The 14,793-nt window shown below is 50.0% G+C and overlaps 1 protein-coding gene across 1 annotated transcript; it reads left to right on the top strand.

The window, feature by feature from the left end:
• Positions 1-161: 161 nt before the first annotated feature.
• On the top strand, positions 162-14,064 carry DDX49 (DEAD-box helicase 49). The gene is made up of 13 exons (XM_035118995.2): positions 162-601; positions 929-1,052; positions 2,137-2,222; positions 2,835-2,956; positions 5,871-6,058; positions 6,650-6,790; positions 8,780-8,855; positions 9,300-9,376; positions 9,845-9,942; positions 10,110-10,184; positions 11,868-11,956; positions 12,659-12,730; positions 13,236-14,064. The coding sequence occupies exons 1-13, from the start codon at positions 271-273 to the stop codon at positions 13,404-13,406; spliced, it is 1,650 nt and encodes a 549-aa protein (XP_034974886.2). The 5' UTR covers positions 162-270; the 3' UTR covers positions 13,407-14,064.
• Positions 14,065-14,793: the final 729 nt, after the last annotated feature.

The raw sequence follows: 14,793 nt of genomic DNA, 5'->3' as shown, positions 1-14,793 counted from the left end.
TTCGCCCCGCCCACCCGCCCGCCTGACCAATCGGGAAGCCCCGCGGCCGAAATGGTTGCCGGGAGCTGGGGTTTTGGGGCGGAAGAGGTGACGTCGACGGAGGAGAAAGGACGCCCTTCTGCTTAGAGATACGAAATAGGAAGAGTGACCTGCTCACTGCATACTGGCTCCACCAGCTGGAAAACAAGCAACAAGCTAATATTTTAAACAAAACAACCGCCCTCTTCCTGTCAGAACCATTGCAACCCATTAACCCCGCACGGGAGTTGTATGAGCTGGGAATGCGGCTTCGTTTATTGGGCGCAATGCATGCTGGGCGTCGTAGTCCAAACGGCAGACTATTGGAGGGGGACGCGGCGTCACGCTGCAGAGCCGTGCGGCGTGACGCACAGCAAATGTGACGGCGCCTGTCGCGGTGCCTTGTGGGATTGCTTCCCCTTCCTTTCGCTTTTTCCTCCTCAGCGGCGTGGGGAGACGGCTCCGGTCATGTCCGGCTTCCGCGCCCTGGGCTTGTCGCCCTGGCTGGTGTCGCAGGCAGAGCAGCTAGGCCTGGCGAGGCCCGCGCCGGTGCAGGAGGCGTGCATCCCGCCCGCCCTCCAAGGTAAGCCCAGCTCCGCTCACGCCTCCAGAAACGGACACAGGCCCCGCCCACCTCGGCCCCGTCCTCATTGCTATTTAAGCCACGCCCACTGTGGCCGCGCTTCTGGAAGCCACGCCTCTTCAGCGAGGCCGCCCTTCTGTTCTTCTGGTCACGCCCCTCCACAGACAACCTGCCCCTACATGCAGGCCACGCCCATCGGTGACAAGGCCTATTGAGCCCTCCCCATTGCTAGGAACAGCTGGCTCCCTGGCTGGGGAAAGAGTGCCTCTGAGCGCATGCAGAGCGCCTCTCCGCTTGCTGCCCTTCTCATCTGCTTTCCTCCCACAGGCCGTGACTGCATGGGCTGTGCCCAGACTGGCAGTGGCAAGACAGCCGCCTTTGTGCTGCCCATCCTGCAGAAGCTCTCTGAAGATCCGTACGGCATCTTCTGCCTGGTGCTGACACCCACGAGGTAAGGGCCAGCCTGCTGCTTTTTCGGGTCTTGCTGGAGAAAAGTCCTTGGTCCTCATCGAGGGCGGCCCCTTGTTGTTAATTAAATTATTATTATTATTTATTAAGTTCGTATAGGGACCCGGGTGGCGCTGTGGTCTAAACCACTGAGCCTTGGGCTTGCCGATCGGAAGGTCAACAGTTCGAATCCCTGCGACGGGCTGAGCTCCCGTTGCTCAGTCCCTGCTCCTGCCAACCTAACATTCCAAAGCACGTCAAAGTGCAAGTAGATAAATAGGTACCACTCTGGCGGAAAGGTAAATGGCGTTTCTGTGCGCTGCTCTGGTTTTGCCAGAAGCGGCTTAGTCATGCTAACAAAATGACCCAGAAAAACTGTCTGCGGACAAACGCCGGCTCCCTCGGCCAGTAAAGTGAGATGAGCGACACAACCCCAGAGTCATTCATGACTGGACTTAGCTGTCAGGGGTCCTTTACCTTTTATAACACCCATGTTCAGCCCACATCTTCAGCACCTGCATGGGCTGGGTGTCAGGAGCACCTTCTCTGAACTTCCGATCACAGGAACACAGAAACAGCAACACAGCATTCCCGAGGACTAGGTCCTGGTGCAGTGGACTCACATTTGCTCATGTGAGCACCTCAAATGCAGCAGAGTAACGGAAGTAAAGCGTTGCAGACCTGATTTATTTCTACTGATTAAACAAATAAAAGAACATAACAAACATGTATGAGAGAGGCATTCTCATCTGGTATCCTGTTTCTAGACAGATCAAAGAAAGAAACAGGACACAACACTGGAGACGGAAGTCTGGAAGGGTAGTTTCCGCCACCTCCTTTCTCACAGACAGAAAGTAAAACAAACATGATCTGGTGATCCTTGCAATGGGAGGGATAAAAATACTGACATTACCTTTACTTTTAAGTTCATATGGCGCTTTTTGTCTCAGAGCAGTTTACAACAATATAAAAAACAAGAACTACATCATTGTCCTCATCATCATACCCCACTCTTTCTGCCCGAGGAGTGGCACAGTGCGAAACAGCAGTGTTGCTTTGCTAATCTCCTGCCATTCCTTCTCCGGCAGGGAACTGGCCCACCAGATCGCCGAGCAGTTCCGGGTCTTGGGGAAGCCGCTGGGCCTAAAGGACTGCATCATCGTTGGTGGGATGGGTACGTAAGTCCTGTTCAGAAACAGGAAGGGGTTCTTCAGTGGCGTTGCAATGGGGGTGCCTGTGGGGGCGGTGTGCTTCCGGTGGCACGTCTCCAGGGGTGACAAGGTAGCGTCCCACCACGGCAGCGTGAGCAGCCGTCGCGCCGCTGTAGCCGCATGTAGAGGATCCTCCCAGCCTCCCTCCCTTCCTCCCCAGCTGACCAAAAGGGGCAAAGCAAGAGCTGCTTACGGCGACCAGGGCGCCCCCTCCCTGCCTCCCTCCCACCCTGGCTCGCTATAAGCGGCTCCTGCTTTGCTGCTTTACAGCGAGCCAGGGAGGGAGGGGGACGGACGGGAGCCGTGGCTCCCAAAAGGGCGCAGCTTTTCCAGCACCACAACAAAGTGGCGTGGGGGGGGGATTTGACCAAAAAAAATTTCCGCACTGGGTACCACCTGGAGTTGCTACGCCTCTGGGGTTCTTCCTCCACCCTTCTCCCAAACAAAATTGCTTGATGGGCCACCGAGCAGCTGAGGATAATTTATTGGCAAATCTGCACACAGCAGGGTGTGGGGGGTGTCACTCTGCACCCTTTGAGAAGGGCTAACGTATCCCCTGCTTTTCCGCTTCGCAGATATGGTCGCTCAAGCCCTAGAGCTATCCCGAAAGCCCCACATCGTCATTGCCACTCCGGGCCGGCTGGCCGACCACCTGCGAAGTTCCAACACCTTCAGCCTTCAAAAGATCAAGTTCTTGGTAAGTAGGCAGAGTGCACCCTAATTTCCAAGGAAGGCCCCTAGTTCGGCAGTCAGGCCTGCACCTGGCCACTTCCAAGCCTCCGAAGGACTGTGCGATGCCTCTCTCCCCACAGCAGCTTAGAAAGCTGGGTTTTTTTGCATTTCTGTTTCTGTATCTCAGCAAGAAAAAGTGCAAATGCAGCAAAAAAGAAAAGAAACAAAGGACATGTCATGTATAATTTAGTTGTGATTCCTGCGTTGCCAGGGGTGGGACTAGCTGGCCCTCAGGGTCCCTTCCAATGCTGCAATTCTATGATTTATGTGAATAAAAAATATGAACCGTAAGCCTTCACAGCCTGGAAGGGCAAAAGGACAAAAACGCAGCATAGCTCCAAAGGGATAGCAAACTATTAACAAAGATTCCCTTTGCAAATAATAAAGATTCATAAAAATAAAAGTATTATCCGCCTGCCAAGTTTCATTATTATTATTGAGACTAACAGTTCTATAGAGTCTTAAGCGAGCCAGACATTCACATATACTGATGGTTTTGCAGGCGCCCATGTGCCATTATTTACTACAATGCCCACTTTATGCAGAACCAAGGAATCGATTTATAAAACCTTTGTGCAGGAAAGCAGCTTAACCATGGCGGAGAGGGTGACTTTACAACTTACAAAGTTGCTCTCTATGCTCTGGCAGCCAGGAAGATTAGGGGCAAATAAATTAGATAAATTAGCCGGTAATTGTAAAGGGGGACACAGATGTAACTTACACAATTTGCTTGCAACTCCCCTTCATTTTATCTTGTATATGGATAATGTCATGGCATTCAGCTAGCACAGTAAAAGTTTGATTGATATACTGATGCACCGAGAGCTTATGCTGCTGGCCTGAACGCTTCATTCAATACACGGCCTTGGCCCAGTATACCTGAAGGAGCGTCTCCAACCCCATCATTCAGCCCAGGGACTGAGGTCCCGCTCCAAGGGCCCTCTGGCGGTTCCCTTGCTGCAAGAAGTGAAGTCACAGGAAACCAGGCAGAGGGCCTTCTCAGTAGTCAGTAGTCAAAGAAATAAACAATTATCAGATTTTTAGAAGACAGCTGAAGGTAGCCCTGTATTGGAAAGTTTTTATTGTTTGATGTTGTCTATGTATGTACTGGAAGCCACCCAGAGTGGCTGGGGAAACCCAGCCAGATGGGTGGGGTATAAATTAGTAGTAGTAGTAGTAGTAGCCATGAACATTGGCTGCTGGGAGTCCCTTGCCCTGGGAAGGAGTAGAATGGCCTGCCTGGAGGTCTGACCACATGGTCATAAAGCCACATGGTTTTATGCTGTATGTCAGGGGTGGCCAACTCCCAAGAGATTGCGATCTACTCATAGAGTTAAAAACTGGCAGTGATCTGAAGAAGTGTGCATGCACACGAAAGCTCATACCAAAATATAAACTTAGTTGGTCTTTAAGATGCTACTGAAGGAATTTTTTTATTTTGCTTCGACTCAGACCAACACAGCTACCTACCTGTAACTAGAACTATGGATGGCAGTGATCTTGTTGGTATTAAAGGGTTAAGTTATACTAATCGCTCTAAACACTGAGCAGCTGAGCATAATTAAACATCCGGGAATGTAAGACAGCCTGTATAAATAGTCAGTTCTTTGCATGTGCTCTCTCTCTCAGTAGCGTTTTCTCTTAGTCTTGGTTGCTGTGTGTTGAGTCATGCCTCAAGCTTGTGCACTGAGACACAGTTGTGTTTAAGTTTTTACTTGGCCAGAGATGAAGGATGTCTGCCTTATCTCCTGGCTACGTTTTTTGTAAATAAAGCCTTTTGAGTTTGCAACGTGCTCCAGAGTTCCTGCATTTACAACTCTTGCTGACTAATCCTTACCCTTTGCCGTTGTGCAAAAATGCTCTGCTGAAAAGGAAGATTTACGTCCGGAAGCACGACTGGACCGGTAACTTTGTTTACTTAAACACAGGCTAATTAAAGCTTATGGACAGATCTACCCCCCTTTTTGTGGTTCAGGTCAAAGTTGTTGAGTTTTTTCAGGGAGGAGGTAAAATTTTGAGCTTTTTTTAGGGGAGCCACAGTTGTTCAGCTTCTTTGGGGGGAGCCAATGATCTACCAGTGATCTACTGCAGACGGCCAGTGATCTACCGGTAGATCACGATCTACCTGCTGGACATGCCTGCTGTATGTAAAGCAGAGAGAGCGTTTAGAACAAAGAGGAAAATGTAAAGGTGAAAAACTATAGAACAGGCACGTACAGTTGCACATGGGTTAGAATAGCAAGGTCCAAGTAAAGAATATCAGCCTTACCCGATTATCAAGTGTCGTTCCAGGTTGGCCAGGCTTGTGACAAAGGTTGTCTTGAAAACAATGGTTCTTCCATTATAATAATAATATAATAATTTATTATTTATACCCTGCCCATCTGTCTGGGTTTCCCCAGCCACTCTGGGCGGCTTCAAACCGAATATTAAAACAGTACAGCATTAAACATTAAAAACTTCCCTAAACAGGGCTGCCTTCAGTTGTCTTCTAAAAAAAAAAAATAGTTACTTATTGCCTTGACATCTGCTGGGAGGGCGTTCCACAGGACGGGTGCCACTACCGAGAAGGCCCTCTGTCTGGTTCCCTGTAACCTCACTTCTCGCAGTGAGGGAACCGCCAGAAGGCCCTCGGCCCTGGATCTCAGTGTCCGGGCTGAATGGTGGGGGTGGGGACGCTCCTTCAGGTATACAGGACTGAGGCCGTTTAGGGCTTTAAAGGTCAGTACCAACACTTTGAATTGTGCTCAGAAACGTACTGGGAGCCAGTGTAGATCTCTCAGGACCGGTGTTATGTGGTCCCGGCGGCCACTCCCAGTCAGTTCATTTCTGGCAGTTCACTGGTGACACCTGTCCCTGCTCCTTCCCTTTTGGCTCAGGTTCTGGATGAAGCTGACCGACTGCTGGAGCAGGGCTGCACCGACTTCACCAAAGACCTGGAAGTCATCTTGGCAGCACTCCCAGCCAGCAGGCAGACGATGCTCTTCAGTGCCACTCTGACAGACACCCTGAACGAGCTCAAGCAGATCGCCATGAACAAGCCATTCTTCTGGGAATCCAAATCCGAGTGAGTTTGACCTCCAGGCTCTGAGTGGTAGACAGTGTACATCAAGTTTTCTCAAACTTGGGTCTCCAGCTGTTTTTGGACTACAACTCCCATCATCCCTAGCTAGCAGGACCCAAGGGTCAGGGATGATGGGAACTGTAGTCCAAAAACACCTGGAGACCCAAGTTTGGGAAACGCTGGCTTAAGAGATACCTGAATGGATAGATGAGAGGCAGCCAAATGTCCTAAAAATACGTTGCATTGGTGGCGGTGGTGTTATACAGCATATTGTTTTATTATATGGATGATGGTGATGATTCGGAGGCCTCACAACAACCCTCATGTGGCCGGTCTCAGTCTCAACCTGCCATCTTCTTGGCCTGTTGCAAATAGAGGGGAAGAGACTCTATCTCACACTTTGTACCGTATTCTGGGAGGTCCCAGGTTCAGTCTCCTCCTTTTGGAAAGTCAGGAAAACCACTACTGGAGACTCAGGGCCATTAAGAGAGGAGAGAGCCTTGTGCTGGGGAGGCACAGAGCCTGGTCTGGTGCAAGGAAGTTCTTAAACTCTCTGTCACCCCTAACTGGGCCTCCTCTTCCCCACCCTCCCAGAGTCCGGACAGTGGAGCAGCTGGACCAACGTTATCTGCTGGTGCCTGAGAAGGTGAAGGACGCCTACCTGGTCCACCTGGTCCAGACATTCCAGGACGAGCATGAAGACTGGTCCATCATCATCTTCACCAACACCTGCAAGTGAGTCTGGGGTTGGCCTCCCTGCATTTCTCTGCTACTCAAAAGCTCACATTCCGTTTTTAATTCCCAAGAGGGGAGAGTTCCCCAGGTTCACGGCTGGCTTGGAGGCAATGCTGAACTTCTGCTCCAGGGAGGCGCAGGTGCCAGGTTCAGCCTAGACTCCTCACTCCTGTCCCCAGAAGATTAACTGAGGCTGCCATTGGCTCCTGGCTAATGATGGCGATGCTCAACCCTCCGCTGTCTGGAGGGTGTAAACACCTCTGGGTAACACCACTTGTTGAGGAATCACAAGTGATACAGAACACATTCTACTGAGTTGTCCCTTTTATAATGATTTAAGGCAATATCTTATAGACCCGTATTTATCTCAGTTTAGTTCCCGACCAAGAGAACGGCAGGCAGCATATTTGCTAAACAAGCCCACTGGGAAAATAACCTCAGTGGCTAAATTCCTCTTCCTGGCGCTCAAGTTTCGGAAACGTATAATCGAATGTCTTGATGTGGGTTATCTGTAGGAGGTTTAGTAGCGCGGTCATACCCCATTTATGTATCCCTCTGATGCCTTCAGTTTCTTTATATTTTTATGTATCCCTCTGATGCCTTCAGTTTTATATGTTTATCTTTGTATTGAGAAATGTTTTTTTGTTTCTGACTATCGGTCGAATAAAGTATATTGATTGATTGATTGATTGATTGATTGATTGAATCACAAGTGGAGAGAGTTGCTTTGCTCTGATCTTGCTTGTGGGCTTCCTGCTTGGGACATGTGGTTAACCACAGTGAGGACAGGAAGCTGGACTAGATGGTAGGGAAATTCTTACGCCCTCAGGACTTCTATGATAGCTGGAGATCTATCTTGGAATTCCCATTGCTGGGGAAGAGCAGGAGAGGGCCCCCGGTGCCCTGCTTGTGGGCTTCCCCTAGGGGCTTCTGGTTGGCCACAAGATGCTGGACTAGATGGGGGGACCTCCTTTGGCCTCTTTGGATGTTCCCCTTGCAGGAGGATGCCTTTGGGGTGGCTGAAGGGCACTTTGCTTGTGCTCAGAAGCACTCTTCCCTGCCAGCTGGCTTGTGGAAGCTTTTGACCTATAGAAGAGAAACAGCTTTGCAGGTACAAGAATATGCTTGGGCAGGGGAGGAAAAGGTGCCAGGGTAAGACATTGGCTCTTTCCAATATATTGCATTCCCCTCTAGGCAACTCAGGGGGATATTTGCAAGGTTGGGAAACCAGTCCTCTGAACAGCCCTGCCAGGTAAAGTACAGCTAGCTAGAGATGATGGGTGGTGTAGTCCAAAAACAGCTGGAGATCCATGTTTGGGAAACATAGAATCATAGAGTTGGAAGAGACCACAAGGGCCATCCAGTCCAACCCCCTGCCAAGCAGGAAACACCATCAAAGCATTCTTGACAGATGGCTGTCAAGCCTCTGCTTAAAGACCTCCAAAGAAGGAGATTCCACCACACTCCTTGGTAGCAAATTCCACTGCCAAACAGCTCTTACTCTCAGGAAGTTCTTCCTAATGTTTAGGTGGAATCTTCTTTCTTGAAGTTTGAATCCATTGCTCCGTGTCCGCTTCTCTGGAGCAGCAGAAAACAACCTTTCACCCTCCTCCATATGACATCCTTTCATATATTTGAACATGGCTATCATATCACCCCTTAACCTTCTCTTCTCCAGGCTAAACATACCCAGCTCCCTAAGCCGTTCCTCATAAGGCATTGTTTCCAGGCCTTTGACCATTTTGCTTGCCCTCTTCTGGACACGTTCTACGTTAGTAAATTGTGGCCCAGGTCCTACATTAGTAATTTGTGGCCACAGAGAACGGAAGCAACAACCATAACAGAACACCCTTGGCCCCCTGGATGTGGCAAAGGGTTTCCAATCAGCTGCAGAGTTCCCCTGAAGTGCCAAGATTGATCCTCTCCCCCTCCAGACAACGGGCTGGGGGCAGGCAAGAGGAAGGGCTTAAATCTCTTGTTTTTTTGCAGGAACTGCCAAATCCTGAATATGATGCTCAGGAGGTTCAACTTCCCTTCGGTGGCTCTGCACTCCATGATGAAGCAGGTGAGCCAGAGGCTGGCGGAGACCTTGCACTAACAGCTGGAGGGACAACACACAAGGGGAAAAGGAGGCGGGAGCAAGCGGAGCCACATGCTGATGTTTCTTAAAGCAAGACACCGTTGCTGTGTGGATTCTTTGGTTTGAGAGACTCCGTGGTCCCTCCTTGTTTTGCCAGGAGCTCCCTCCCCCACAGGGGGAATTTTTGCTGGGGTTGGTCATTCCATCCTCTGCTTTCCCCCAGTGGATGGGGAAGGACCGTACCTTAGTGGGGAGGGCACCTGCTTTGCATGCAGGCTTCACCGCTTGCACCTCCAGTTTAAAAAAGGGTCCGCCAACAGGCAGGGGTCTCTGCCTCCCCATTCACCTGGACACTTAGCCCAGCCACTTGCTACAATTCCCTGCTCTGACTGCCTTTCCCCCCTTGTCTCTCTCCACTCTTTCTAACAGAAGCAGCGGTTTGCAGCCCTGGCCAAGTTCAAATCCAGCGTCTTTAGGATTCTCATCGCTACAGATGTGGCCGCCAGGTGGGTACTGCCTAAGATTCTTAACCACCCGCTTCCATCTATATTTAATATCCTAATTATTTTTCGCTGCTGCTCACAGCTCAAGTCCTACTTGTAGGTTTATCTGACTGCTTAACTTCTTCAAATACTCTGCACAGGGTTCCGCTCCTCCCTTAACAATCATTCCTCTTGATCCCTAATTTTTGTTGTCATTCACGCCAACTCCACATATTCTATCAGTTTATTTTGCCATTCCTCTTTGGTTGGTATTTCTTGGTCTTTCCGCCTTTGTGCATAGATTCTTGCTGCTGTTGTCACGTACAAAGAAAGATTAAGTTCCTTCTTGAGGATATCTGAGTTTGTTATCCCTCTCTGATGCTTTTAAATGTATATTTTTCCCTTTTTAATTTTTGGTGGGGACAGTGTTGGGTGGGCGGTTCTTCCCAACTTCTAACCCTGCCCTTCTCTTCTTCATCTCTCTCAATTTAGGGGCCTCGACATCCCCACAGTCCAAGTGGTCATCAACCACAACACACCGGGGCTCCCCAAAATCTACATCCACCGGGTAGGCCGAACTGCCCGGGCAGGTAAGGACGGCTGCTACAAGCTGCCGATTAGCCACCATTATCAGAGTAGGAACTGGCTCCCACATGGATGGACCACGCAGCCCTTTCTTTCGCATTGGGGGTCCCTGGTGGGGAAGAGAATTGTCCTGTGTGCATGCAACCCCCTTCTTCTCTCCACCCTTCCCCAGGTCGAAATGGCATCGCCATCACGCTGGTGACGCAATATGACATCCACCTGGTCCACGCCATCGAGGAGCAGATCAGTGAGTCGGGAATGAGAGATTGGGAGTGACAGCCCATCGCACAGGAACTGCCAAGTTATCGGTTTGGCGGCTCCTCCGGCCACCTAAGAAAGAGAGGCTGGGAAGGGGCTGACGCGGCAACACAACCTCCCTCCAACCTGGTACCCTCCAGGCGGGAACAGCTCCCATCAGCACCCACCCAGCACAGAGTTGTAATCCGAGAAGTCCGCAGGGCACCAGGTTGGGGAAGGCTGCAGTCAAGCCCTAGTCAGCTTTACTGACATTTGTAAGCCTCCCATCCCACTGGCAAACCACTCGTTTTGCAGTTGCTTCCTCTCACCTGGTTCTTCACACCGTTCCTGGTTGCCACCGCTGACCCTCTGTTTGCATGTACAGTGGTACCTCGGTTTAAGAACAGTCCTGTTTAAGAGCGATTTAGTTTACAAACTCCACAAAACCGGAAGTAGTGTCCCAGTTTGCGAACTTTAGGTAAAGGTAAAGGGACCCCTGACCATTAGGTCCAGTCGTGACCAACTCTGGGGTTGCGGCGCTCATCTCGCATTATTGGCGTACAGCTTCCAGGTCATGTGGCCAGCATGACTAAGCCGCTTCTGGTGAACCAGAGCAATGTACGGAAACGCCGTTTACCTTCCCACTGTAGCGGGAAGCCGCCCAGAGTGGCTGGGGAAACCCAGCCTGGTGGGCGGGGTATAAATAATAAATTATTATATTATTATAGCGGTACCTATTTATCTACTTGCACTTTGACGTGCTTTCGAACCGAGCAACAGGAGCTCACCCCATCGTGGGGATTCGAACCACCAACCTTCTGATCGGCAAGCCCTAGGCTCTGGTTTAACCCACAGTGCCACCCGCGTCCCGTTGCTTTACCTCAGTCTAAAAGCAGAATCCAAACGGTGGAAGGGCACCAGCGGTGGGAGGCCTCATTAGGGAAAGCGCACCTCGGTTTAAGAACGGACTTCCGGAATGGATTAAGTTTGTAAACCGAGGTACCACTTTACTTAATTTTTGTTTTAAACTTGCAAGCTCCTTAGAAACCTGCTCTGACCTTAAGCAACATATACGTGTTCAGTTACAATAAAACCGGCCAATAACAGCAACCAGATAGAAAGCTAAAAAGCCTGAGGAGGTTCGATGGAGGTGCTAAGAATTGTCTCAAATCCTTGCCCAAGATGCAACCTCATCACCCTTGCGCCACCAGTTCAATTCCGGAAGCGCTGTGTGGCACCCCCCATTGGCACCTAAAAATAATAATTTTATTATTTATACCGCACCCACCTGGCTGGGTTGCCCCAGCCACTCTGGGTGGATTTGAGCACATACAAAAACATAATATAACATCAGGCATTAAAAACTTCCCTGAACAGGGCTGCCTTCAGACGTCTTCTAAACGTCAGGTAGTTCTTTATCGCCTTGACATCTGATGGGAGGGCGTTCCACAGGGCGGGCACCACCACCAAGAAGGCCCTCTGCCTGGTTCCCTGTAACCTCACTTCTCGCAGGGAGGGAACTGCCAGAAGGCCCTCGGCGCTGGACCCTGGCTGGATGATGGGGGGGGTGGAGACGCTTCTTCAGGTATATGGGACCATTTAGGGCTTTAAAGGTCAGCACCAACACTTTGAATAGTGCTCAGAAATGTGCTGGGAGCATTTAGGAACACCCCCGTGCTTTTCTGCCTTGCAGAGATGAAGCTTCAAGAGTTCTCTGTGGAGGAACACACCGTACTGAACATCCTTACCCAAGTGAACGTTGTGCGACGGGAATGCGAGATTGTGAGTGAGGGCTTTGGGGTGGGCCAGGTTGTAGTCCGGAGGTGGCTTACCTGCAGTTTGGGAATACCAGTGAACTTTGTGGGGGTGCACAAATTTGAACTCGGATCTCCCCACTCCAAGATCAATGTTTTAGCCTCCTCCCATTTCCCTGCCTCCCCAGGTAAAGCAGAACGGAAGCCTGAGGATACATATATGCTTTGAAAACAGTGGTTCCATCAACTCACCCCCCAGCGCCCCCTGCCCTTTAAAAAAAGCATTATTCAGCATAGCGGTTTGCATGACCCACTAAGCAAGACATCAACACAATGAAATTCAAAACACTCAAAATTAATTTCATAGTACTAGTTACAGGTAGGTAGCCGTGTTGGTCAGACGTAGTCGAAACAGAAAATTTAAAAAAAATTCCTTCCAGTAGCACCTTAGAGACCAACTAAGTTTGTCATTGGTATGAACTTTTGTGTGCATGCTTTCATATCTGAATTTTTTTTATTGATTAATTTCATGTTTGTTCAAAATCTAATTAAAACCTTTTTAGTTTAATTAATTCAGCAAAACTGATGGAATCACTTGCTCCAGCCATACCAGCTTTTCAAATCCCAGTAGTCCTTTACACCACCAGTGTCCTTGTAGGTAATCCCCCCCCACTGCCCACTCTGGGAACACACTGCTTTAAAACAACCTTTATGTTTCTTTTCTTCCTAGAGATTGGAGGCGACCGATTTTGACGAGAAGAAGGAAATAAACAAACGGAAACAGATGATCCTAGAAGGAAAGGTGCGATCATTTCGGGGCAGGGAATGGCCCTGTGTGCCCCTCCCTTCTCTGGAGCAATTCCCCCTCTCACCACATCTGTTTGCCTTAAGTTATCTTTAAGAGCGCCACATCTGCAGCAACTCTATAGTCTCCGCTCCCTTCAAGGCACCTAGGGTCTCTTGGCAATACATCTCACAACCCACACCCCCTGCCCCTGCTCACCACTCCCTGCTCTCAACAGCAGCAAGCAGCCATGTATCACCAGATTGCGATGTTTGGCTGGCGATACATCGCAGTGTTGAAAAGCTGACATCACCCAGCCCCTAGTCCTTGAGCAAACACTGCTCCATGCCCTCCCTCAGTAAGCGGCAGGTACAGCACAGCCTCCAGCAGGTGTGCCCAGCCAGAACAGCCCTGGTCAGGTGTCAAAACAATGCCTGTGGGCAGTGGGAGATTGGTCTGTGCACCTCTGGCCAAGAGGGTCTGCTTCTCAGTCTCCTTGCCTTCTCTCCTCCTCGCTCACCAGGACCCCGACCTGGAGGCGCAGCGGAAAGCTGAGCTGGCAAAGATCAGGAAGAAGAATGTCGAGTTTCGGAGCAGAGTCCAGCAGGTCCTGGAAGACAAGAAGCAGGTTGTCCTCCATCGGAAGCTACGGAAACGAAAGCGGCGGCAGAAGCAGCCAGCAGCAGAGAAGTGAGGCTGCCTCCCCGCCGACCCCTCACCACCCAGGGTTCTTGTGCCTTCCATCTGTTCCGGGGAATAAGTGGCGTGTTTCCACCTCTTTGCCCACCAGGGCTGAGAAGGGCACCCCAGAGCCAAGACGGGCTCCATCAAAAGTCATTTCTTAGGGTTGGGGGGGGGGAGAAGCTTCTGGGGGGAAACTGCGGACACGACAGGAGGATGCTGGGAATCCAGTTTTATTGAAATTTTCCATGATACAATAAAAAGAACGGACTAATCTACAAAGTCTAATAACAAGAGAGAAATTAGAAGAAAAGAAAGGAGACAGGAGACTACAAAGCCCTCTCTCGCTGCTATAGCTTATACAGAGAAAGGTGAGCCTTCCCAACTCTCCCCTGGGAATATCCCTCTCTCTCTAAGCCTCTCACCCTGGGCGATCACTGGGAATCCAGTTTCTGAGGAAATCTGAGTACAGAACTGGGCACCTTATCTTCATCAGTTTACCGTGGTTCCTCTCTTGCCTGTCCAGGAGTATCTCTCGTTCCACACAGCTCGGACTTTTGTTCCAGTTGCTTTTGACCCCTCAAGATAGTCTGCTTCCAAACTGGTCCCTTCATTACAGGATCACCTTCAAACGAATTCCTTAGTTACAGGACCACCTCGATGTGTCTACTCTCTTCTCGTACCCACCCTCTGCTGACAGATTCCGAAAACAGTTGCACCACCCAGCGTTTCCTGGGTCCTTTGTGGTTTGGCATCCTTAAGACTGCAGCGATGGACGGTCTCGCAGCCCCAGAAAACCAGCTGGTGGGAAAAACAGGGTGCCTCCTATAAATTATAAGCCACGGGGAAGAGGAAATATCAGCGTTTCTGTCTAGATCTCATTTGGGGTGGCTGCACCTCCACTTGGGAGTTGGGCTGTTAAGTTCTTCAGGACGAGAAGTTGAAACCTGCCACCAGTGTGTTCAATTGCAAGCTCTCAACAAATTCTCAGGGTTCTCGTCCCATGACCAAAAAGCTGTCAGGAATAGGCCAAAATGAAAAATTGTGAGATAACAACTCCTCCTGCTGCAGAGTCTTTGCCCTGCGTGGTCGGAGGGCGCAAGGTTGGAAAGGGTGCTCTCTAACCTTAACAACTAAGACCAGTAACCCCCAAACTCTCTGTCAATAAATACAAATTCTGGCGAGTCCAACCTACCCAAAGTGCCTCTCTGTATGAGTCTCCGCTCTTTCTTGGATAGAGAGCAGGTGGTTCTTTGTCTTACACACATTTCTTTTCATGAGGGGAAAGGGTGAAGGAAATCAGGGTACAGTTGAAACATGCCTTCAGTTTTAATCCAGGGGGAGCAGACATGCAGATCATTTAATAAAAGTGAATTTTTAGAACTACAGATGAAACTCGG

The sequence above is a fragment of the Zootoca vivipara genome, chromosome 6 (assembly GCF_963506605.1).
Source record: "Zootoca vivipara chromosome 6, rZooViv1.1, whole genome shotgun sequence".
Lineage (NCBI taxonomy): Eukaryota > Metazoa > Chordata > Lepidosauria > Squamata > Lacertidae > Zootoca > Zootoca vivipara.
Note: the sequence above shows the minus strand (reverse complement) of the source record. Positions and strands in the feature narration are given on the sequence as shown.